Source organism: Pipistrellus kuhlii, unplaced genomic scaffold (assembly GCF_014108245.1).
Source record: "Pipistrellus kuhlii isolate mPipKuh1 unplaced genomic scaffold, mPipKuh1.p scaffold_m20_p_15, whole genome shotgun sequence".
Classification (NCBI taxonomy): Eukaryota; Metazoa; Chordata; class Mammalia; order Chiroptera; family Vespertilionidae; genus Pipistrellus; species Pipistrellus kuhlii.
The window spans coordinates 2,198,639-2,223,228 of NW_023425460.1; the positions used below are offsets into that span (position 1 = coordinate 2,198,639).

Here is a 24,590-nt window from a genome sequence, read left to right on the forward strand (position 1 = left end):
GTCCCCTTTGGACAGCTGAGGAGAGGCTGGCTGAGGGCACGTGGACCAATAGCCTGACTGTGCAGCTCTCTCAATCCGGGGTGTCATTAGCCTTCATCGGTGTCCGGTGTGAGTGTGGGGCATCTGAGGCGGACAAACCCAGCAGGTACCTGCATTCCCATGTCTGTCTCCCTGCCCCTCGGGGAGAGAGGCAGCCGAGGGGAAGCAGGCGCCAAAGACCGGAGCTGCCCTGCTCCCCCTGCTTCTATTTTTCTATTTTTCTAGTGTGACATTTGAGAGCCCGGTGTCACTGGGTGATCTGATGCTCCCCACCTCTCCACGGCTGCTGGGGCTCCCCAGGTTTCCATGGCTCTTCTTTTTTCTTTTTCTTTTTCTTTTTTTTTTTTAATATATTTTATTGATTTTACACAGAGAGGAAGAGAGAGATAGAGAGTTAGAAACATCAATGAGAGAGAATCATCGATCAGCTGTCTCTTGCACACACCCCCACTGGGAATGTGCCCGCAACCAAGGTACATGCCCTTGATCAGAATAGAACCTGGGACCCTTCAGTCCACAGGTCTACGCTCTATCTACTGAGCCAAACCGGTTTCGGCTCCATGGCACTTTTTAATGGGAATAGCAGGTGCTGGCTCCCGGAGATGGTGGCTGCAGCCAGGGCAGGGACAGAGCTGCTGACCTGCTCTTCCCAGGAAGCTGGGCCTAGCTCCGGCCCCATGCCCACAGTGTGGGGTGGCCCAGCAGAAATAACCCCCAAGAGGGCAGAATGCTGAGGAGCCAGGACAGGCAGGGACGGGGGAGCTGGGGCAGTCCCCAGCACTGTCCACACTCAGAGAGAAGTTAGAATGCAATTGCTCTGGACTTTCAGACTACTACTGTTTTTGATCAATGTGCATACATGTGTTCAAACAGTGTTGGTTACCAGAATGTCACTAGCTTTGCCAGCGTAGGCTGCCGTTTATCACTGGGTCTACTGAGGCCCAATCATCCAGATGCTCCCGCCCCTGCAGCACTCAGTCAAGAACAGCTGCCCCTTAGGCCTTATCTGCTGCCTCCTCATGATCGTGACCTTCCTTTCCACAGCTCTACCTCTGGGTCTAAGGGTGAGCAAATGCTGCTACTGCATTACCCCAGGCAGCTTTGGTACTTTCAGGGCTCACCTCTTCCACAGTGTCCTGGGCCATGAGGGAGCCTGGATAGCACAGAGGTATGGGGCCATGCAGTGTACGCAGCCAGGAAACGCTCACAGACACCGCCTTCCATTTCATAATCATCTAACATTGTGTACTGTCACTTGTAATTAAAGAAATACAAGACAGAACACAGCAAGACAGTATTTTAAACCAGCTGGTGGGCAGAGGGTTCTTTCGTTAGCGGGGTGGTTTTGTTGTTCCTGGTATGTAGCACCTATGATCATGGGGGCGGGATTGGAAAGAAGGAACATTCTGACACTATAATGCAAAAATGTGAATGAGAACATAGGAGTTTGGATTTTAAAAATGTAAGTTTTTTGGTGGAACTGTAATTGGTATAGCCACTACAGAAAACGATAAGATCCTTATAAAATTGAAAATAGAACTACCATATGATACAATTCCACTTCTGGGAATACATCCAAAGGAACTGAAATAAAAAAGATATCTGTACCCCATGTTCATAGCATTTACAATAGCAAAGACATGGAAGTAACCTAAGTGTCCATCCATTGATAAATGGATGAAAAAGCTATGGTGTATATACATAATGGAATATTATTCAGCCATAGAAACACACAAGCTCTCGCGCCCACACACACACACACACACACACACACACACACACACACAATGAGAAACTCCTACCAGTTACAACAACATGGATGAACCGTGAGGCATTATGCTAAGTGAAGTAAGTCAGACAGATAAAAACAAATACTATATGGCCTCACTTATATGTGAGATCGCAACAGCAACAACCAAAAAAGAAAAAAAGAAATTTATAGAAAATTAGATGAGACTGTGGTTACCAGAGGCAGAGGTTTGGAGGAGAAAGAGGAATAAGTTGGTAAAAGGAACAAACTTCTGGTTATAAGATGAGTAAGTCTTAGGGATGTAATATACACCAGGACTCTGGCTAGCACTGCTATATAACACATAGGAAAGCTGTTAAGAAAATAAATCCCAGCTGAAACCGGTTTGGCTCAGTGGATAGAGCGTAGGCCTGCAGACTGAAAGGTCCCAGGTTCGATTCCAGTTAAGGGCATGTCCCTTGGTTGCAGGCACATCCCCAGGGGAGGTGTACGAGAGGCAGCTGATCAATGATTCTCTCTCATCAAATTTCTAACTATCCCTCTCTCTTCCTCTCTGTAAAAAAATCAATAAAATATATTTAAAAAATAATAATAATAACTTCCTTTGTAACTCTTCAAAATGTCTGTGATTTTTGTTTTAGTGGTAGACTTACTTTTAAAGTAAGCCTTGTTTGCATATATATTGGCCAACAGTTTCCATTCCATTATGTGGCTGACTTTTATATAATAATGACCAAATTGGAACAAATTAAATTCTCAAATGGTAATAAGCTCATTATATTTTAGTATATCAATATACTTCAGCACAGAACCAATAAAATAAGGTCTTAGGTATTCTGATGTAGAAATACTTTAACATAAAATGCAAAAAGACAGTGAAAAGAATATTACAGCAAAATTTCATTTCACAAAAATATACACTTCATAGAGCAAAAATTTGGGCTGATATTCAACAAAAATATATAGTAATAAAAGAACTGCAGTAGACTTTTATTTTCATCTTATTGCTTATATTTTCTAATTTTTTATAATAAACGTGTCCTGTTAGTAATGAAGAAGATGCTTCAAAAATATATAAAATATTAACACTTGCCACCTTGGATTTGATTTAAATGTCTCCCCAATGCTGGCACAACTCAGGACTGGTTCCAACCAACAGAAAGAACCACATTCCCATATCAAAATCCCATCACAATCAGCATGCAGGAAATCAGACCTTACAGTAAGGTGTTTATAGCAGTGACTTAGAAACCCCACTTCTTAGTCCTCTGTTGTTCTTGTGACACTGTAAAATTTAGCAACTATTGAAATATGGTAGCAATCATACTTGGGTAAAAACTGCTGTTTGAATTTTAACCCTACTATTATGAATTCAAATTCTAAGCAAGGTTACAGGCAGAACTTCCTTTTTTTTTTTTTTTTTAAGAGCCAGCCCTATGTGCACTTAGTGGTTATCTCGATGCTGGTCTTGAAAAACAATGCTGTTCTATCCAATTAAAAAAAAAAGTGCACCTGGCATGGTATTGAGATTGTGGGCATATCTGGTCTCTGGCCTGCAAGGTCAGACAGCTAAATTTATCTTCATCATTCTTCAATTGGGTTGGGGCAGACTAGAAAGCAACATTTTGTCTAGGAAGAACAACAGAAAATTCCAAACAACAGTTTGTTGCAGAATGGGGGTTTTCCTTCTCAGAACCTTTAAAAAGAACTACCTGCCCCTAAAGCTTGACAGTCGTGTAGGGTCCGCCTACGTGTGGTACTCTTGGGGCTGCCCTGGCCAGTTCAATAAATTCTTGCCTGCTTTTTTAATAAATATCAGCCTCCAGTGGTCTTATTTTGAACCCAGGATTCGACCCCACAACACTATGAATTCTGTTTAATGTGGGAGACATATACTGTGATTATATCTAGAACCAGATGAATTTATTTATACTTCCAAACAAAATATTTTGCATGTGGCAGTAATTCCTCCAGGTCTCCTCTTACTCTGTCTTTGTAATAAATTTACTCTCATATGTATATAATATATAGACACACACAGACACACACACATATATATACCATATATGTACACACACACACACACACACACACACACACATATATATATATATATAAACTTTGCAATAATAGACCTACAGCTGGCTACCAAGCTGTATTTGTCACAGGATAAGCAATTCTTTTTGTAAAGCTATAAGCAAGCGAAGTTCAGGAAACTGGGGTATAATCGCACCCCCTATGTTAGCACACCAAAACATGTGTCTTACTAAACGCTAAACTGCAAAATATCCTACCAAAAATATGCACACAAAAAGCCTTTGCGGGGAGCATGGGAACCAGCAAATAAAAAACTCCACTGAAATTTTAATCTCAAATTTAGAACTTGGCCTCAGGGGATCTTTGCCCTGAGGAGAATCCGGGAGAGTCTCCTCCAACAGCCTCACTCATATTGTAGAAAAACCAGAGATATATGAGTCTGAGAACTGAGCAACAGAACCGGCCCCACATTCCCACACAAAGTCCAATGGCCTTCTCACTGTCCATCTCCCTTTATAAATCACTCTTCTCATTAGCTTATTTCCAATATTCCTTGGAAGCTAACAAAAAATAATAATATTACCTAATAAAAGAGAAACATGCAAATTAACCATCACTCTGCTACGCCCACAGCCAATCAGAGTGAGTATGCAAACTAGCCCAACAAAAATGGAGGTTAATTTGCATATGCACGCGCAGAGTAGATCCATATGAAGCCTGCTATGAGGGGAAGGAGGGCGATGGAAGGAGCTACTGGAGTGGTGCCCCAGACAGAATCGAGGACTTGCCAGCTCCCAGGCGGCTGGGAGAGAAGCCAGGGGCCTGTTGCAGGAATAGTAATAATAGTAATAATAAAAGGGATTAACAAGATTAAGCCAAGGGACATAAACTTCCCTAAGGGAACACTCCCCCAGTCTCCAAGGTCATCACCTCCTGCTCACCAGGTTCCTCTGTTCAGTGACAATATGGCTCAGCATTGCAGAGGAAGTGGTCCACTGGAAACATGGAAGTTAAAGAGCCCTGGTGCAGACACCTCACGTGCCCTGTTCTGCTGATGCCAGTGCCACCCACACCACACCACGCCTCGGAGGGGCAGGAGAGGGCCGGAAGATGGGCCACTGCGTCCTGCTCATCAAACTGGCTCCTAAGAGTGGCTTTCCTATTGTGAATCTCTCTCCCCCAGGGCCCATGGCAACAACTTTTCTTCATCAAAAGCAAAAAAATGGGAGCAAATATTCAAGCAGCTGGATTTTCCCGACACAAACACATCTCTATTTTGGGAAGGTTCAGAGGTTCAGCTAATTGCATGTAGCTAATAACTGGAGATTAAAGTGAACTTCCCGGCCCAGCAGTGCAAAGAAATGGATGGAGCCAGGAGGGCACGCTTCCCAAAATGCAGCGTGTGCAACTCATACTCATGCAATTCATTTCGTACCTGGAAGCGGATATTTTGAGAAAAGAAAGCAGTTTTGGCTGGGGAAGCAGAGACTCTCATCTGGCAAAGTCCTAACGTCTGGGGAAATGTGGAAAACGTCAGTGGCAAACATCTTGAGAAGTGATGTTATAAGAATTGCTGGCTGAGATCGCCTTCTCAATGGTTTGCTCACGAAGAGACTCCTGTCAGCATAAAGAGCTCACTGGCCGGCAATCTAATTCAATCTCCACAACAGCATGCAGCACATAAAGACTTCCGTACCTGGCAATTAGTCTTCAAACACTGCCACTTAGATATGCAGAGATTGTATGGCAGCCAGGAGGAGAACACATATTCACTGTGAGGAACCCTTAACGACTGCACTTGCACACTGTAGAATGCAAAGGAGTTAGAGTTGCGAATTGTATAATATGTTGGGCATGTCTGCATTTTTGTATACGTGGAGTACAGAGAGAGAATGCAAATGTTGTGATATGAGTGAAATTTGGGAGAGAAAAAAAGAAGTTCAGTATTTATAAAGTATGTTCTGATAAAATCATATTAATAGTAGTGTTTGCTCTTTAATAGCTTTTTAATATTTTTGCTCAAAATATCTAAGTTGTTGCATCCAAGCATCACAGTCCTTATCCTTGATGCTTTTTTTTTTAATTAATGAAGGATTTCAAATTGTGGGGGGAAAAAATCCAATTTTCTCCCTTCCCCCTGTTTAATCAAATGAAGCGCTCCGGCTCCCAGCCAGCTCTTGCCAGGCAGAAGGCACAATCCTGGCTCTGCCTTTCTGGCAGGAGCCGTTCAGTGCCAATCCCGATGGCAGTGCCGGCGGGAGGAACGGTGCTCTGCAAGCAGCACGTTCCGCGGGGCCATTTTTCTTTAGGGTTAACGTTTCAGTGTTATCTGGGCATTTAGAAGTAATAGAGCTCTTTAGACTTTACAACACTCGGCCATTTGCAGTGCATTGTCTGAAGCAGCTTTTCATTATTTATCATAAATTACTCAGAGCTGTGCACAATGAAAGATGAGCATCACTGTGGTGCGAGGGACACAGGGAAGCCTACACACCCAGACGATGGAGGGGAGACAGATTCAATGCCGACTTCCTGAAGGTCCCCACCTGCAGTTCTGCGTCCTTCCTTTGGAAAAATCTCTCCTGATCCCATACACAAAGACCTGACCAACAGCTAAAAGAAGATACCCTCCCCTAGATTAAAAAAAAAAAAAAAAGATAAAGTGAAACTATCCCAAGCAAATCACATGTGCAGGAGTCAGCTGGCTTGTTATAAACACGGACACCAGAGAAAAGGATCTGATGGGTGAAAAGCAGGGGAGAAGCCGCGGGCTGCTAATGCCAATGTAACATCTGCGCTTGCAAAGAGGTGCAGCCCCTCTGGTAACAACGAGCCACCCAGTAAGCCGGCTGCAGGGATGGAGTGGATTCTGTCTGAAGGTTCTTCTTCATGGAGAACAAAGCGGGTGACAACTACGTTCAGCCGCTGTCACACGTAAACGAGCGGCTGTGGTTCAGTGTGAGGCAGGAGCTCTCTGGCAGGTCCGAGAAAGCCTCCTCTTATTACAGACCCATTGGAGCTTGCTTTGCCACGTGGTCAGCACACTCAGGGATCCCACAGTGCACTCCCTTCTGAAGGCTCTGCGCTGTCAGAAGGGGATTCCCCAAAGGTGCTGAGCAGCTCCTGGAAGGAGGCCCCGGGTGAAACCAGAAGGTAACATGGCCAACAAAGGGCAAAATAGTTCCTGCCTCTGAAATGCATGAAGGCAGTCCCAGGTTAATTTAGGTGAAGCAGTGAAATCCAGAGTTTCTTCCCATTATCCTCCTCACACCTCGACTTGCAAATGTTTAGATATTCAAGAGCTGCTATTTTGGATTCCAGCGAGAGCTGTGTGAATGTGACTATGAAAAAACGAACCATTTTAAAACTTAGTGATTCTACCGTTTCTTGAAGAACTTAGAAGAAACCCTGGAATAAAGGCAGGACTTAAAAGCATGCAGTGTATGGGAAACACCATACCTTTAATAAGTGATTTGGGACAAAACAGCCCTGGAGAATCTTTAGAATGTGCTACTTGTTCCTCCTCTGAAATTATCCTAGGGACCTTGCACCTTCTGAAAATTGTACAAATACCATGCCAATTCCTGTGCCAACCCTGACCAGGGTTCCCTAGAGCTGCTTAGATACGCCCTCCCAAGGCAGTCCACCACTTCCACAGAAGACCCCCTCCGCCCACCAGACAGACTCATCCTGGCTCCCACTTCTACCTTTATTAATGCCCATTTACTCCCTCGGCCTCAATTCTTCACTTCTCTGCCTAAATAAATTCTCCCTTTAAACCAGCTGTTACCAATCGGTGGTCCACGGACCGTCCAAAAGGTTGGCGACCGCTGCTTTAAACTATCCATCCATGTCTCCCTAATCACTGCTTCCCAAAATGGCCTAACATACTTTCCAGTTGAAATCACACACTTCAGCACTGAATTATTTCCTGGAACGTATGTTCCAGTCTTCTTGATAAAACCATAAACACAGATGATTAATTATCTTTCTTGTGTATCATGCACTCAAATGCTCCCTCCCAGGGAGGCTGACACTGAAGGGAGAGAGGGCATCTCATGGCGTGTCCCTAAGCTGGGCTCCTGAGAACCCAGAAGGCCTGTTTCCCAGACTTTCAGGCATGAGCAAAGGAATCATGATCAATGTCTGTAAACAAACAAAAAAATCCATAAACTCAGGCCACCACCTGGCAGCACAAAGTAAAGGCCAAAGGAATGTTTTGAGATATTTCTCTTGTATTTTTAAGTTTGTATTGATGTAGACAAATAGTACACAAATCATCCACATACAGTTCAGTGAGTGTTGACACACAGAACTCCCCCATGTAATTAACACCCAGATCAAGCAGCAGAATAGTATCAATACCCTACAGCCTCATATCTTGGGTCTGTTTCCCTTCACTTCCTGCCTTTTTCTCAAAGTTAATCACTATCTTGACCTTTACCATTAAGCATTGTATAAACAGAATCATGTTTTGTTCTGACTTTTTGCTCACCAATGTGAGCTATCCTAAAAGACTTTGAACCAAATTAAAGGGCTATATGTCCTACAAATCACCTCTTCCTACTGGGCTACGGAATGTGCCCATCTGTAGTTCACCCTCCTAACTGTATCATGTGAATAAATACCGTGTGATTCTGTGACAGCCTTACAGTATCTGGAATTGGTCCCTCCATCTGTGGTTATTTGACCTAAACCCTCCCTTCTAAGACCCAGCACTACAAACTAGCCTCTGTATTTTCCTTCCATTTGCTCCTTAAAATAGACCAGGTAATTGGTTACCATACATACAAGTGATTGATTTCTATCGGCTATAAGCATCTGTAGCAATACTATTAAAGACTGCCCTACATCTGCAGATTTGAAGAGCCATTAAGTAACTCATTAAACTTCCATCTTCTTCATTCCTGTAAGGTCAAGGCTAATAGTCCAAGCAAACGCCTAGGATAGGACACTCTGCCTTCAATATTTCCCATGAGCAAATGGAATGAGTTTGTATTTCTACAGATCTGCATTTCATAGCTGACACCACCGATTAAGGCACAAACTCTTAGCCCAGCTGGTGTAGCTCAGTGGTTGAGCATCAACTATGAACTAGGAGGACCAGGAGATCATGTCAAGGTACATGCCAGGGTTGTAGGCTCAATCACCAGGAGGAACATGCAGTAAGCAGCTGACCAATAATTCTCATCATCGATGTTTCTATCTCTCCCTCTCCCTTCCTCTTTCTGAAATCAATAAAAATATATATTAGAATTTATTATTTTAAAAAAAGACAGACACTCTTAAACCAAAAAAAGGTCTTCACAGAACCAAGACCAATAATTGAACTCATTCTGATTCATGAAGCATATTCTTTACTTTTTCAAAAGTTTAAAAAAAATCTCTATTTAGAATAATTCAGGAATATTAAATAACACTTAGAAAATAGAGAAAAATACAATAAACTAAATAGTATTCCTGTTCCATAATACAGAAATCACCATCATTAACAATGTGGTAAACATCTTTTGAACACAGTCACTATATATTAAATATATCTATTAATCTACATAGCTCAGTATAACTGGCATCTAATATAATTTTCCACCCAGAGTTTTAGATAATTACATAAGAAACATTTTCTAATATACCTAAATTAGTAAAAACCAAATTTAACCTATCATATGAGTAAAATGTATTGTATTATTTCATTTTAACTTCAAACATACAAATGCACATATGCTTGCTAAATATTTGTCTAAAGAATTCAAGGCTTGGGAGAAACCAAGATAGCAGCATAGGTAAACAAGTAAACTTCTGCCTCACACAACAATATCAAAACTACAATTAAAAGACAAAACGGACACCATCCAGAACAATATGAAAGCTGGCTGAGTGGAAATTCTACAATAAAAGGGAAGATGAAAGCACATTGAGACTCAGAGGATCTGCAAAAGGCTAAGGTAAGAAGACACGTGCATGCAGAGAGAATAGGCAGCTGAGTGCACAGCTGGCTTTCTAAAGCAGGAGGGAGACGGAAACTCCTAATGTGCTGAACTCCAGTCCTAGGCGAGTTTCTGGGAACCCAGACTCATTTGTGGAGGAACTGGACTGTCTGGCAGTGGGCGAAACTCAAGGACAGATTTCTCTCAGAGGTGCTTGCAGCAATTATCGAGGGACACTGAGAACCAGGGGCCTCATAGGGCAGGGATGACGGAAAGCCAAGACTGTCTGCTCAGCCCTGAGACTCCACCCCATCTAAGCTGAGCACAGAAGCTTTTGCAATTTTGCAAGTCTTGTCTCATAAGGCTGTCTCCAGCACAGAAATTCTCCCAGCATAGAACAGCTGATCCTCACAGCCAACTGGCCTGGAGGTCAATTCCTCCCAGTGACACCAACAACAATCAAGACTTAACTACAACAAGGCTGTGCACACAGTCCATAAAGGGGTGCACCAAAAGTGTCAATCTCAGGTAACTGGGGAGACTGAGCCACTGGGCCCAATAGGACACCTACCACACAAAGCTACTATACCAACTCAGGGAAGCAGCAAAAATGCAGAAACAAAGAAATAGATCACAAATGAAAGAAATAAAGGAAAACAAATGACTGGATATAGAGTTCAAAACCAAGGTTATAAGGTTTTTCAAGAATTTCCTAGAAAAGGCCAATAAATTTAGCCAGAACCTTGAGGATATGAAAAAGGGCCAACTAGAAATTAAACATACATTGAATGAAATAAAAAATGTTATACAAAGACCTAACAGCAGACTAAAGGACCGCAAGAATCAAATCAAACATTTGAAATATTGTACAAAGAAGCAAAAAACACCCAACTGGAAAAGCAAAAAAAAAGAAAGAACCCAAAAATTTGAAGATAGTGTAAGGAATCTCTGGGACAACTTGAAGCATACCAACATCAGAATTATGGGGTGCCAGAAGAAGAGAGAGAGCAAGATACTGAAAACCTATTTGAAGAAATAATGACAGAAAACTTCCCCACCTGGTGAAAGAAATAGACTTACAAGTCCAGGAAGTACAAAGAACCCCAAACAAAAGAAATCCAAAGAGGATCACACCAAGACACATCGTAATTAAAATGCCAAGAGCAAAAGACAAATAGAGAATACTAAAAGCAGTAAGAGAAAAACAGTTACCGTATTTTCCGGCGTATAAGACTTTTGAAACGAAAAAAGTCAACTGAAAATTGGGGGCAAAAGACCAAACTTGCACAAAAATTACCTGCAGATCTTGATGGCAAAGTAAGTTTTTTTGTTTGTTTGTTTGTTTTTTGAAGTGGGGGGTAGTCTTATACAGCAAATATAGGCCTAAAACCTATGTTTTAACTGTAAAATTAGGGGTCATCTTATACGCCGGAAAATACAGTAGTTACCTACCTGGAGCACCCATATGACTGTCAGCTGATTTCTCAAAAGGAACTATGCAGGGCAGATGGGAGTGGCAAAAAATATTCAAAGTGATGAAGAGCAAGAACCTACAACCAAGATTACCCAGCAAAGCTTTCATTCAGAATTGAAGGTTAAAGAGCTTCACAAATAAGAAAAAGCTAAAGGTGTTCATCACCACCAAACTAGTATTATATGAAAAGCTGAAAGATATTCTTGAAGAAGAAGAAGAAGAAGAAGAAGAAGAAGAAGAAGAAGAAGAAGAAAAAGGTAAAGATAAAAATTATGAACAACAAATACATGTCTATCAACAAGTGAATCTAAAAATTAAGTGAATAAAAAATCTGATGAACTGGTGAATATAATAGAATCAGGGGCATAGAAAAGAAGTAGACCAACAATTCTTGGGGGGAAAGGGATGTGGGGGTGCGGGAAGAGACTGGACAAAAATTGTACTCCTATGGATGAGGACAGTGTGTGGGAGGTAAGTGGGGTGGAATGGGAACTGGGTGGAGGGGAGCTATGGGGGGGGGGGGGGGGGAGAACAATTGTAATAATTTGAACAATAAATATTATTTAATTTTAAAAAAAGAATTCAAGGCTTTTCTGAATAACTTGTTTTTTTCCTTCTTGTGATTTACCCAAAAGGTATACAGCAATTTTTCCATTTCAGTGTATTTATTGTGGAATTAGAATGTGAAACCACATGTGAAACAATCCAAGTGCAAATATTTTTTATGAACATATAAAAATATTCTCCCTTAAACTTCTTCAACAAGTTTCTAAGTGACTTATCTTTATAAAGTATATCAAAAGTAATCAATTTAGTAGTTCTAATAGAAACAACAACTAATTCATTGGTTTGCATACTATTTAAATACAACAACTGGCATAAACAGGTTTGGGAACTAATAAAACATGTAATACTAGGTAAACATACCTTTTATTTGGTGAAGGCAAAAACCCTACCAAGGTGGCGACTCAGCATGAAGTGAACATTTACCATATTTTTAACACAGAAATATTCTCATACTCAAAAGTCAGTTGAACGAAATTCAGTCAAGATAGTTTTTGTAAGCATTCCTGCACCCCATTTTCACCATTTTATTCCTAGAGTTTCCAGATTTTACCATCATGCTGAAAAAAAATTTGTTTAACAATAAAGGTGGGTACACAATCTCATTTCCCCTCTTCTTTATGAGCACAGCTGTCATCCTTAGTGCACAGGAATCATGCACAGTCTGTGGTGTTTTGACAATGCAGGCTTCCTGACATCCCAGCATTCCAATCCTTCAGTGTGGCTACTCCAAGGTATATAACACAATCCTGGCACCTGACTCATTTCTGTTTTCTATGTATGAATTTCCAAAAAGTAGAAAACCCAATTATCTTTCACCTTAACCAAGAAAGTATTTTCTTCATGATCTTTGCTGCACAGAAATGTCAAACAAATAAGCAATGATCGGGTCAATCTGTGGTAGTATCCTTGGTAGATCATCAGGGTCTCACCAATATTCCTCTTCTTAGGACTGCTGGCTAGTCCAAGACGGGCACCTCGTACGTGGTGCCAGGAGGAAGTCGGCACTCTGCAGCAGACACTGCCTGTGGTGCAGCACCCAACACTTATTCAGTAAGACTGGTATTTAGGGCCACCTGTTCCCACACATTTCATTGGCCAACCTCAGCACATGAGGCAGTAACTCCTATGATCAAAGCAAATGTGGAACGGGTGGCAAGGACAATGTTGGCTAGATTTTAGGAAGCAGAGAAAGTCTGAAACTGTTTTTTGTCATTCTCCTATTGAATCACATGCAACCAGCCATAGGAGGAAGCAGTTGGGAGATCAAGGAGTAGAAGTGAAGAGGACCATTCTTTATCTTTTGTTCAAACAGCCTCTAAATTTCTCTGTGGATTGAAAATTAGGGCCATTTCTCTGGTTAAACTGGCTCTCATTTACCACAGAAAAAAAGAGGCACATAGCAGATGTACCATTTATGGAGTTTACGGTCGCATATGCCATAGTCAATGAGCTACGGGCTTGAAAGAGGCAATGTACACTGATATGGCCATACTTATCAATGGGTTGGGATTTGTGATGGGAGAGATTACCTGTAAAATGATGTTCTGATCTTCCCAATCCTTCTGACCATGCCACTTGAGCATGTCCTAAGCCCATCGTCAGCAAACTGCGGCTCCCGAGCCACATGCAGCTCTTTGGCCCCTTGAGTATGGCTCTTCCACAAAATACCATGGCCTGGGTGAGTATATTTTGAGGAAGTGGCATTAGAAGAAGTTTAAATTTAAAAAATGTGGGTTTCAAAAGAAATTTTAATCATTGTACTATTGATATTTGGCTCCATTAACTAATGAGTTTGCTGACTACTGTCCTAAGCAAATATAAAGCCAATCTAAGCCCAGCTCAATTCCCTGCGTGACAGACAGATCATCAGACCTATGCTGCAGGCCTCGGTGACTGTCTTTGGGCCCTGATTTCAATAAATAAATACAACAAAGGATACTCAGGCTGGTCCTCCGGGCACATGGGAAAGCTCCACAAATGACAATCTAGTTCTATTATCACCTACATTCTCAGGCCCCTTCCAAGACTGCAACTCTGTGAAGAAAGAATCCTTTCAAAACTTCTAAAATAAAAACCCAAGGCACAGATATCCACGGAACCAGACTGTGATGAGGAGGGTTTGGTTTTTCTCTTAGTGAACTTCTAACTCCCTGGCAATTCCTAGGAAGATCGTGCCGAGGGTCACACGTGGTCATGGGAAGTGTGTCTTGGGAGGTAACTGATACGTTCAGGAACTTCTATCAAACATTTGGCATAAAAATTCTATTCTCATAACCCTGGCTATAATGTATTAATGCTAAAGTAGTTGCATGGATTCAGATGATCTTTATTTTCTAAAATATGCTCGTACAGCCTTTACTGCATCCAGGAAAGACCTCAAAGACAAAATCGTATCACTGGTAGCTGCTCACCTTCTATTATTAAACTTAATTCTGAATTTCCTTGAAGGCTTGTTTCTGACTGGCCTTGGTTTATGCCTGGGCATAGCAATCTATGATTTATGTACAATCTCCACCGTGTCTTGAAAAATAAAGACATAACAGAAAAGTGATACTTTGAGATATAATTCAGGATGCAGTCTCCAAGCAACACAGACATGAAGCAAGATCTTTGCAAAATGTCTGTATTGAAGTTCCTCAAGGTGCAAAGCCATACATCTAAAAGGCTCTTTGATGAATGCAAGCGATTGAGCCTTTAACACCTAAACCATAGTAACTCCTAAATTAAGAAGGGAACAGAATTCAATGCAGAACTGCCTGTTTTTACTCAAGTTCTCTCCAAACTCCAAAGCTCAATGGCATTACGACAGCGTGGGAAAGGAACAGAACGGGTCTCTGAGGAATTCTTTCTTTTATCAAGAATTTTCAGATCCAAATAGATATCAGATTTCCAGTTAATACAGCAATCTCACTCACTTCCCCAAATTTTCAGTTCATCTCTTTGATAAGCATTTGTCCAAAATAGGCTTTAAAAAACATCTACCAAGCAAAGGAGGAGAAATGGTGGGTATAGTTTGTGACGAAACTCCCAGGAAGAGGTCGAATCCCACACCATATTCTCCTGCGTGTGCAGGTACCAGCCAGGAGCTCAGAGGAGGTCCGAGGGCACAAGAACCATCATCGCTCATCCTGATGAAAGATCCTTCAAGCTCGGTAGCGAACTAGCTCCAATATTTCAACTGACATCAATGTTGGGATGGTTCCTGGGCAAAAATGTGTAGCCTGTCCACTTCTCATTTCTTTTGACATTAAAACAGGAGAGGGGTTTGCAGTTCACAAGCTCTTTTACAAGTGGCATAAGGGGCAGGTTATTACCATCACCCTCACTGTCCCAGGAGAGCGGCGAGAGTTCGCAGAGACTAATCTGGTTCTCTGAGGTTGCATAGCCATCACAGGATTCAAGCCTGCAGGTTTTGTGCTAGTTCCTAACGTATACGTACAAATCTCTGTCAGCCTCCCAGGGAAGTCTCTAAAAGATACGGTCATGATTAAACTACATGACATGATTACAAGTGGCTAAGTGGGTTTGTTACCCCAGCTGAGTGCTGGTGAACTCACAGCCCAGCAGGTGGTTGCACAACTGGGCAGGCTTCCTTGAGCATAGCCTGGTGACCATGACCTCCACCATGTTCATCTCACTGAGGAGTTGCCAAACAACAACTGACTGAGGGACGGTCATTTGAGAAAGTGCCTGCTGTAGTAGGTTGCGTATGGAAAATGTGATCCGTCATGACCGTACGATATGTCAGCTGGTGATATATGATGGTGGGAATGAAAAAGAACTGTCGTTTCTATTAAAATGCAGTTGAATTCTTTGAAGAAATTCCTAATGGTGAGTTGTTTTACAAAAATAGAAGAAAATTATTTTGAGTTAGGTGGGAAAGAAAACTGGAAAAGATTCCAGGGCAGGCGCATATTGTAGTGTCCATGGGGAATCTGGGTACAGATGCCTTCACAAGTATCTTTAAAGAAGAAACAGGTAATTAAAGGTATCATTTATGGAAAAAAAAATTGGAAAGATGTTAGGATCAAATAGATCCACACTCAAAAAAAGGCCTTGCCCATAGAACCCACAGACAGACAGCAGTGTGGTGATGGCCAGAGGGAGGGGTGGTGGGGCCGGATGGAGTGGGCAAAGGGGAGGAGCTGGGGACACGTGTAATAATGTCAACAATAAAATAAAGTTAAGAAGAAAAGGAAAAGCCTGTCCCTACATCAAGGTGGGAAGAATGAACACTGGACACATTTTATTTTAATTTTTTGCTTTTTAAACCATTACTTTTATAGATCTTTTATAGAGTTTTAAAGTAACCAATTAACTACCAGCATTTCAATGTCCTAAATTGATGTTAAATGTTCATTAAGATGAATTAAAAAAAAATGACATGTATTATGAAAACATTATAATTATAGAGATAAAGAAACATTGAACAGACTGTCAAACTGTGGTGGGAAGAAAGGGGAGGTTGAGGAGGGGGCTGTAAGAGATCAACCAAAGGACTTGTATGCATGCATATGGACATAACCAATGGATACAAGACACTGGGTGGCAGGGGGAGGGAGAGGGGGTGTGGGGCAGGTGAAGGCATATGCTGGGTTGGGGGGGTAGGGGAGGCTGGGGAAAGGTCAAGAGGGGAAAAAGGAGACATATGTACTACTATTTGTAATGCTTCAAACAATAAAAAAATAAAAATTAAAAAATAATAAAATAAAATGTAAATGTTGACATTTACATGGATCATGAGTATGTAAAAACTATATAAATAAATGATTATATGAAAGGATACAGTAGCTTCTGTTGAATTTTACAATTATTTTGTGGCTCTAAGTGCTGGCACATTGGTAGGACTGTTATACTGATCTATGTGGGATAATAAATGGCCATTAGTCTTCCACCAACTCTTCGGAAATCCTTAAAAAAAAGTTAAAAAGTTTAAAAATAAGGCACTTAGGACCATTAAAAATTTCAACTGCCTACATGGGTAGAAAAACAATTTTCCCTAACTTTCCACATCCACTGACACATACTCTAACACATCTTACCGAAAGGACGATTTTTAAAACCACTGAGAAGTCTGTGAGGACCTTTCAGTCCTGATTCAATGCCCCGCAAGGCTGGGAGGCAGGGGTGCAGGCAGGGAAACCCAGGTGAGTAGGGACAGCCAACCCAAGTCCTGAGACTCCCATTGGTCACTGTGCGAAGGGGAAGCACCTGCTCAGGTATGTTTTCATCCGGGCATTACAGAGGCTTACATTGAGTCCACGCCTCCCTCCTGCCTCCACCACATATATGCTCAAGAGGAAGCCTTCCCGCCTGTAGACAAGCAAAACCCCTGGGACCTCGCAACATCTCAGTGGAATTTGTCAACACAGTCCCCGCGCTGGGCCCTGTGCCTCACCAAACACAAGAGTCTGCAGATAAAAACACATTCAGAGGGAGAAGAATGAATTTCAGCCCTATTCATAAGCAATTCAAATGCATTTTGCAGACTGAGATTTATGGCTCTTCCCTTGCTCTTGTACATTTCAGGGCCAACTTTCATGTTCCATTTTCCACATCCCAGATAGAAAATTGAGATGCGTTTGGCACTGGATCTGAGCGGGGAAGAGGAAAGACCTTCTACAAAATAAGCAAAAGGAAAAGCAGCCTCTCCCCACTGTGGCATGGAGGGGAGGAAGGGGTGGAAGAGGCGAGCATTCCAGAGGGAAGAGAGACCTTGTTCCTCTACACACCAGCCCACCCAGGATGGCCTGGGTTCAAACTCTGCAGGGCGCGCTTATGGTACAGCCTGGATTTAGAAACATTGTTTTCTTCTGTATCAGAGAGAGGTTGCCACAAACCGGCTATGTTTGTTCGTGTGCTTGTTTCTCTTTCTTTCTGAAAGTTTATGGTTAACGGCGAGCATTGAAAAAGGCAAGCAGGGAAACACAAAGGTGAGTGGACGCACACATCAGACCTGCAGAGAGGACTCTCAGTTAGCAAGAGCACTGCCAACCCCTTACCTCAGCCAGGAGGACTGAAAAGGGAGGCTTAAGCCACAGCCATAACGCACTGAGATCAAACTAAAACAGCCTTATCAGTTCTGTCCCCGCCACGCCCCCTTTCCTTCCGTTTGGACCATAAAGTACAACCTAAGTGTCTAAAGAGAACAATGTACAGTACGATTGATTAAAGCAGAGAAGTCTCATAATCCTGTATTAAGGCCAAAGGAAATCAAAACATACTCGGGTTGCAGCATGTGCTCATAAAAAGCTCTCGATTGGATTCCATAAGAAATATTGATCTGGAGCTCCGAATCCTCTCACTCTGGCTACCACGCATGATTGGGGTCAGTACCTTCTGTGTTGAAATTCCTTCGAGGGCCCAATTCACGTAGACAGAAGACGATGTACTAGAGTGTGTTTATTAAAACAAATTATATCTCAAGCTGCTTATAAAAGCAACCAGGAATACTCTTATTGAAAGACCAGACATGTTCAAAAGGAGGAGGGAAGAAAGCAGTGCATGTTGTCTATGGCTCTCTTCAAATCACAAAACACGTTGAGGTAAAGTTTTATTTATACAGACTTGGTTATATATAAAGGTTATCTCAATATCAGGTTTAATCATCAATGATATATCTTACATCCATTTCTGCACTAGGTACACCATTCAAGATTTGTGATCCATCTTCCTCATTGGAATTAATTATGTACCTTCCAAAAGCATCACCTGTTAACACCGGCTCTTTGTCTTTTGTAGGTGAATTTCACCAATGGCCCTGATCTTTCTCCTATTAGTGTATTTTGCTGAGTAAAATAACAACTCATGTTTGCACGGACAACATTCTACACAGATGTTTCAAGTCTGAAAACACAACCCAATGTGACATCAAAATCACTGTTTCTCTACTGTCTGTAGTGAATCTCTCCTTGACTTGAAAAAAATTTGTAAACTAATCTAAACTTTCAGATGCAAAATGCTTCAAAGATGCGTTTGGTAAAATAATCCACTAGTGGCAATATGTTTATGATGCTTCTTTCTAAAACATCTGAAGGAAAGGCAAATCCTGGGCAACTAACTGGGAACCCAAGAGGTCCCAGCAGCAGAGGAAGTTCTGGTTCAGCTCCTGGTCTAAAGGTGGGAAAATGAGAGGAGTGGAATTCCAAACCCTTCTCCTCCCTCTGCCTTTCAGGTTCAACATCTCCTTACCTCTGATCCTTCAGAACATTAGAAACAAGTTCTAAACTGGGCCTTCCACACAGCAAAACAGCTTCTGCTAGCAAAAACCCTATTATCCACCAGCAAGTTTATTCTACAGTGAGCCAGCTTCTTCTGCTCCAGAGAGCTGTGCTGCCTTTATGCAGAGTCCTCCTGACTGACCTAAGATGAACAAAAAGACATCCATTCTATAGGCCTCGAGGTGGTCAAGTCAAGAGCAAACACCCAGGCCATTAAGAATTGGTTAGTGTAAAAAAAAAAAAAAAAAAAAAAAAAAAAAAAGCAGAGCATCATCCTTTGCTGTCCATAGGTGCTATAATCCAGTCTATGGCTTTCATTTCCAAAAAAAGAAAAAAGAAAAAAAAAAAGAAAAAGAAAAAAGAAAGAAAGAAAAGACAGGAAGACAAAAGGAAAGAAAAAGCCCATTGAACCCTGAAGTAGGAGCTAGGCCAAAGAGGAATTTCTCTCCTGGGAACTTCAGTAACATAATCAAAACAAGTGAAAAATGTAAACATCAGATTGGCCATTCTTCAGCCCACAGTAGCAGTGGTAAAATCCCTCCAATGAAATCTCCATTTCAGTTTGTTAATCATGCAGCAATTTTGGACCAAAAAATAATTAAACTATACTTTTTCTTTATATTACCATACAACCTATGTATTTAAACTTATCTTTTATGGAAACCACATAATCTTCCTTTCATTAAAATGTCCCTTGTTGATATATGCAAAGCAGGTCAGTGTCTGCTGGATTTGCATTCTTGCATGTTATCCCTTAATTTGACTTCTTACTAAAGGTTTAAAAAAAGAAAAAGACCTGGACTTCAGATAACGCATAAAACAAGTACTGCTTATATGTCTATGGGAACACTGACACCATGAACAGATCCCTCTCCTTTTTCCTGGGGGCTGAGAGCCCTGCCAATAATCATTACTTATTAAACAGTCTGCCATCCTCTCCTACAGAATGCAGGAAAGGAGTATGGAGGGATAGAAATAATTACCTTGGGCTTAAAAAAAACAAAACAAAAAACAAAACAAAAAAAAAAACAACTCCGAACGTATCACCAGGAAACCAATTGAAAAAGAACATGAAACACCTCCCCATTCTACCCCCCTCCTCCCCCGTGTGCATGCTCCCCCCACACACACACCCTCCCCACACAGGAGATGGAGAAGTACACCATAATCCATTATTCCTATCCACTGTATCAAAAGAAACGATTTTTTAAAAATCTGGGATTTTCAGAATAGACACATATATTTTCAACCCACTGCAAATGTTCACACATACACTCGCACATCCTTTATTCCTTCCCAAAACTCAGGCTAGCTGTGCTGAGAGCAGCCTCTGAACGCCTCCTGAGAAAACGCGTTCCCAGCAATGACTGCTTCAGCCAAAGGAGAGAGAAGTGGCAAGTGGCTGGTTCTCCTGCCATTCTGGTTTGTGGCAGATTCCCTCCTCTGCCTCTTCTCCCTGTCTCCCAGCTGATCTTCTAGCCTATTTTTTTTTCCCCCCAAAGGAGAATAAGGAATGGCATAGGGAATTTCTCTCTTTATTTACTTACAAATACACTAACTCCTAAATTTAAAAAGAAAAAAAAAAGAAAGTTTTCAAGGATTAACACTCAGAGTAAGAAGGACCACAGCTCAGGGAAATGAGAAATTGCCCGATGACTGATACCAACCCAGGCATTCCTATTGGAGAGCTCCTGAGGAGCACTCTGCCTTCCCCCAGATGTTGAGGCTCAAAACCCAAATACACCACGAAGACAGCACACCCCGGCAATTTCGGGAGAACGGCCTGGCACAGAACCTAAACGGGCAGACTGGGAGTTTGTCCTAAATAACCTTCACAGGTTGTACTAACTGTTCCCAGATCCTGATCAATAGCCAGATGAAGGAGTTCCCTAAGATTTCCTTGCTCTGAGAACAAGGTGGGGACCAGGGATGGGGTGTCCATCAGTCATTGACAACCTTCATACAGACAGAGAAATACACACCTCTTACAGGGACACATGGGCAAATCGGCCAACACTGGTGGCAAGGAAGCAGAGGTTGGAGATGCTACATCCCCAGTGTGACCTGTTTGGAAAGGGCTGGAGGGTGTCATCCTTGAATGCACAGAGCCCTGTCCCACTCCACCTATATATTTTCAGGCACAGAGGGCGGGGAGAGGAGGTTCGCGCCCCCACCTTTGGGAAAAGGAAGAAAAGCAAATGCTGGGCAGAGCTGAGAGCACTCCTCCTTGTCAGGACCCTAGAGAAGGCAGCTCTGCGGGCTCACTTCACATTTCCCCCCAGTCCACTCACTCTCCGCGATCACAGAATCCATCTCCACACTAGGACTGGCCATGGGCAGGCTGGATGGGCGGGTGAGCGGTAAAGAAGGGGCGGGGGGAGGGGGGGCACCAGTTTAGCCCTTTGCTGAGAACCGCCCCCTTTCCCTACCTCCCCCAATAGCTTCAAATTAACCCTTCCTGATCCCAGCCCGGGTCAGGGCCGCTCTAAGTGTCTCTGGCTTCTCCTCACCAACATCCCCATCAAATCAGCAGCCCACGCCCTCCCCCGCCCCACAGGGACCTAACTTCCCCGGGTGGTTCGGGTGGTTCGTGCAGGTCAGCTGGCACTGGCTCTTCTCTCCCTCCTGAAGGCAGGGGAAGGGCTTGCTGCCTTTGGGAAGGCCCTCCCTCCCTCCCTCCTTCCCCGCTTCCTCCCCGGCTCTTCAAAGCAGCCAGATCCCTGAGCCTGAGCCGGCCAGCAGGTCTGCAGTGAGGGGGCTGCGCTCCGCGTTAACCCTTGGGAGGGAGTTAGGTGTGCTCCCATTTGGGACCCAGTGGAGCAGGGCCCTGGAGCTTGGCCATCTCCTCCCGCTTCCCACCGCCCCCACCCCACACAGGCACCCCACACAGGCAGGCGCCCTTTCCTCCCCGGTGGCCGGTATTAACTATCCACCATCTCACAAAGTGCTCCAAACCCGGAATGGGGTGATGGGTGGGGGAAGAAGAGGGGGTGTTCGATGACAGGCAGCAAGGGAGAACGACAGCAGCTGGAGGAAAGAGGAAACTCAGCCGTGGATCAGAGTTCAAGCACAGGGTCTACTTACGAAATTTGGGGGGGCTGGTGCTGGTCTCCGGCGCGGCGGTGGTGGTGGTGGTGGAGGAGGAGGAAGACGCGGCGGTGGTGGTGGCGGTGGGGGAGGAGGAGGAGGAGGCGGCCACAGCATCCTGGAAGGGAGACAGGGTCCAGGCGGGAGTGGAGTCGTGAAGGTAGGAGGAGGTAGCGAATGCCGCAGTGGGCCAGGAGGGCACGGCCTGGGTGCCCGGGGCCCCTGGGCCCTGGGGCCGGGAGCCGGGCGCGCTGCTACTGAAGAAAGGGGCCGTGGCGGCCGGGACCGTCGAGGGGGCCGCCGAGCCCCGCGCCGTGGTGGAGCGCGGGCTGGCACGGATGGGCACCCGGGGGTGCCCGGGGAAGCGGGTGGGCGCCCGCGTGACGGTGGTCAGGCGGGTGCTGCTCCGGTTGGGCGTCCTGGAGGAGGCGGCGCCGCCGGCGGAGGCGGGGGTGGCGGGGGGCGCGGCGGAGGTGGTGGTCGCGGTGGTGGTCTCCATGGCCTTGGGGAAGGAGCTGGGCTTGGAGAGGAAGAAGGGGTCCTGGCCCATGCCCTTGGAGCCCACCAGGTCGGTGGGCACGTACTCCTTGACGGAGCCCACCACGATCCATTTGAGGAGCATCAGGCTGAGCCCGAGGCCGACGAAGCCGATGAGCAGGGGCACCGCGCACAGCCACGTCTGCTGCCGGTTCCACACGAAGCAGTCGCTGCAGCGTAGCTCCCGGGGGGGCTCGGCCGCCCCTTCGCCGCCGCCGCCGCCGCCGTCCGGGCCCCCGCCCGCCGCCGCCGCCGCAGCCGCCGCGGTGCCCTCCTCGGCCGAGGCGGCGGCTGCCGAAGCGGCTCCCGGTGGCGAGGCAGCGGCGGCCGCGCCTTCACTCATCCTAGGAGCCGGTCCTCACCTTCGCCCCCCCGAGGGCCGCGCCAGGGGCATGGATGGGGCCGCGCCAGGGGCATGGATGGGGCCGCGCCGGCCGGGCGCGGGCACGGGCTCCGGCGGCGGCGGCGGGCTCGGCGCAGGCAGCGGCCGCGGCGGCCGCATGCAAAGCGGCTCCCTGCCCCCACGCCCCTCCCCCCGAGAGGCGGGCGGCGGGCGGGGTGGAGCGGCGGGCGGGGGAGGGGACGCCGGGAGGGGGCGGCGAGCGCGCGCGCGAGGGGCGAGCCGGCGGCGCCGCGGGCCGGTCAGGGAGCGGCGGGGCGCGGGGGCATCCGGCCGAGCGGCCTCCGGGGCGCGGGGGCTTCGCGTCCGCTGCCGCCGCCCGCCGCCCGCACGCGCTCCGGCCGCGCCGGCATCCTCAGGGCGCCCGCCCGCTCCCCCGGCGCCGGCCCGCGCCGCGCTGGGCCTCCCGCCGCCTTCAGGGGCCGGGCAGCCGGGCCGCGGGGCGCGGGGCGCCGGGGAGCCGCATTCCGACACAGAGGCCGCCGCTCGGACCCGGCGCCGCGATGGGGCGGCGGTGCACCTGTTCTCGCCGCCTCCCGCAGCCAAGCCCCGGCCGGCGCACTCCGGGAGGCCAATCCGGGCGCCGCGGGGCCAGCGCCGGGCTCGCCTCCTGCCGCCGCCGCCGCCGCCGCCGCCGCGAGCCTGGGGTGGGCGCACGGGACTCCCGCGTGAGCGCTGCCCCCGCCGCGGAGGGGCCCGCAGGCCGCGATGGGCGCCGCACCCTCCAGGCGCTGCTGCCGGGAGCGCGGAGGGAGGACGCGGGAAGCCGCGGCGGGAATCCCGGGCGACGCGGACCGGACGCGGCGGCTCCGGCTGCGGGGCGGGTGCGTGTGAGCCCGGCCGCCGCGAACGGGCTGGGCTTCGGGCGGAGGAGCGCCTCCCACAGCACCTGACAAGGCGTTCTGGATGCGCACAGATTAATAACCGATCCCGGCACCCACCGCCCTGGGAGTGTGGGCAAAGGCGGCTCCCGGCCCGGCGGGGAGGCCACCGCCCGCGCGGCTGCTTCGGGGACCGGGGTCCGGGGTCCGGGCTGCCGGCGCGGAGAGGAGGGGAGCGGCGTGCGCGGGGGACGGAGCCGGCTCCCCGCCTGACAGCGGCGCCGGTGGACGCGGAGAGCCACCTGCCCTTGGAGTTCCTGAAAGACATGCTGGGGAAGCAGAGGACCGGTGTGCTGGGGGACCTAGCGGGCACCCCCAAGCCGATGCGTGGTCACACACCTTTTTAAACAGTAGTTACTGCCTTTAAACATATGTGTGGGCAAAGACACACATGTCACAAGGCAACTGGCGGACTAAGGCAGCATGTAAAACGATCCCGGCTGGTATCCCAAAGGATGCTGCTGGCCTCTTCCCTTGGGAAGAGAGGCGCCTGAGTACCTCTGTGTCAGGGCCACGATGGGAGCTGCCTGGGGGACGGGGCGGGAAGGAAAGGGAGAAGGAAGAGCCGGCCTGGGCATGGCTCATGCTGATGGTACAAAACCTCAATTCGTACCTCTCCCCATGTTTCCTGTTGGAAAGTGGAACCCTGAGCGGTGTTTGTATTTGCAATC

The 24,590-nt window shown here is 46.0% G+C and overlaps 1 protein-coding gene across 1 annotated transcript; it reads right to left on the reverse strand.

Moving 5' to 3' along the window:
- Positions 1-22,064: 22,064 nt before the first annotated feature.
- Positions 22,065-23,044, reverse strand: LOC123652358 (pro-neuregulin-3, membrane-bound isoform-like). The gene has a single exon (XM_045581675.1). It carries the CDS (start codon positions 22,979-22,981, stop codon positions 22,091-22,093), a length of 891 nt encoding a protein of 296 aa, XP_045437631.1. The 5' UTR covers positions 22,982-23,044; the 3' UTR covers positions 22,065-22,090.
- Positions 23,045-24,590: the final 1,546 nt, after the last annotated feature.

Excerpts from the sequence above, each read along its gene's own strand:
- LOC123652358 (XM_045581675.1), bottom strand. The coding sequence starts at position 22,981 with ATGAGTGAAGGCGCGGCCGCCGCTGCCTCGCCACCGGGAGCCGCTTCG.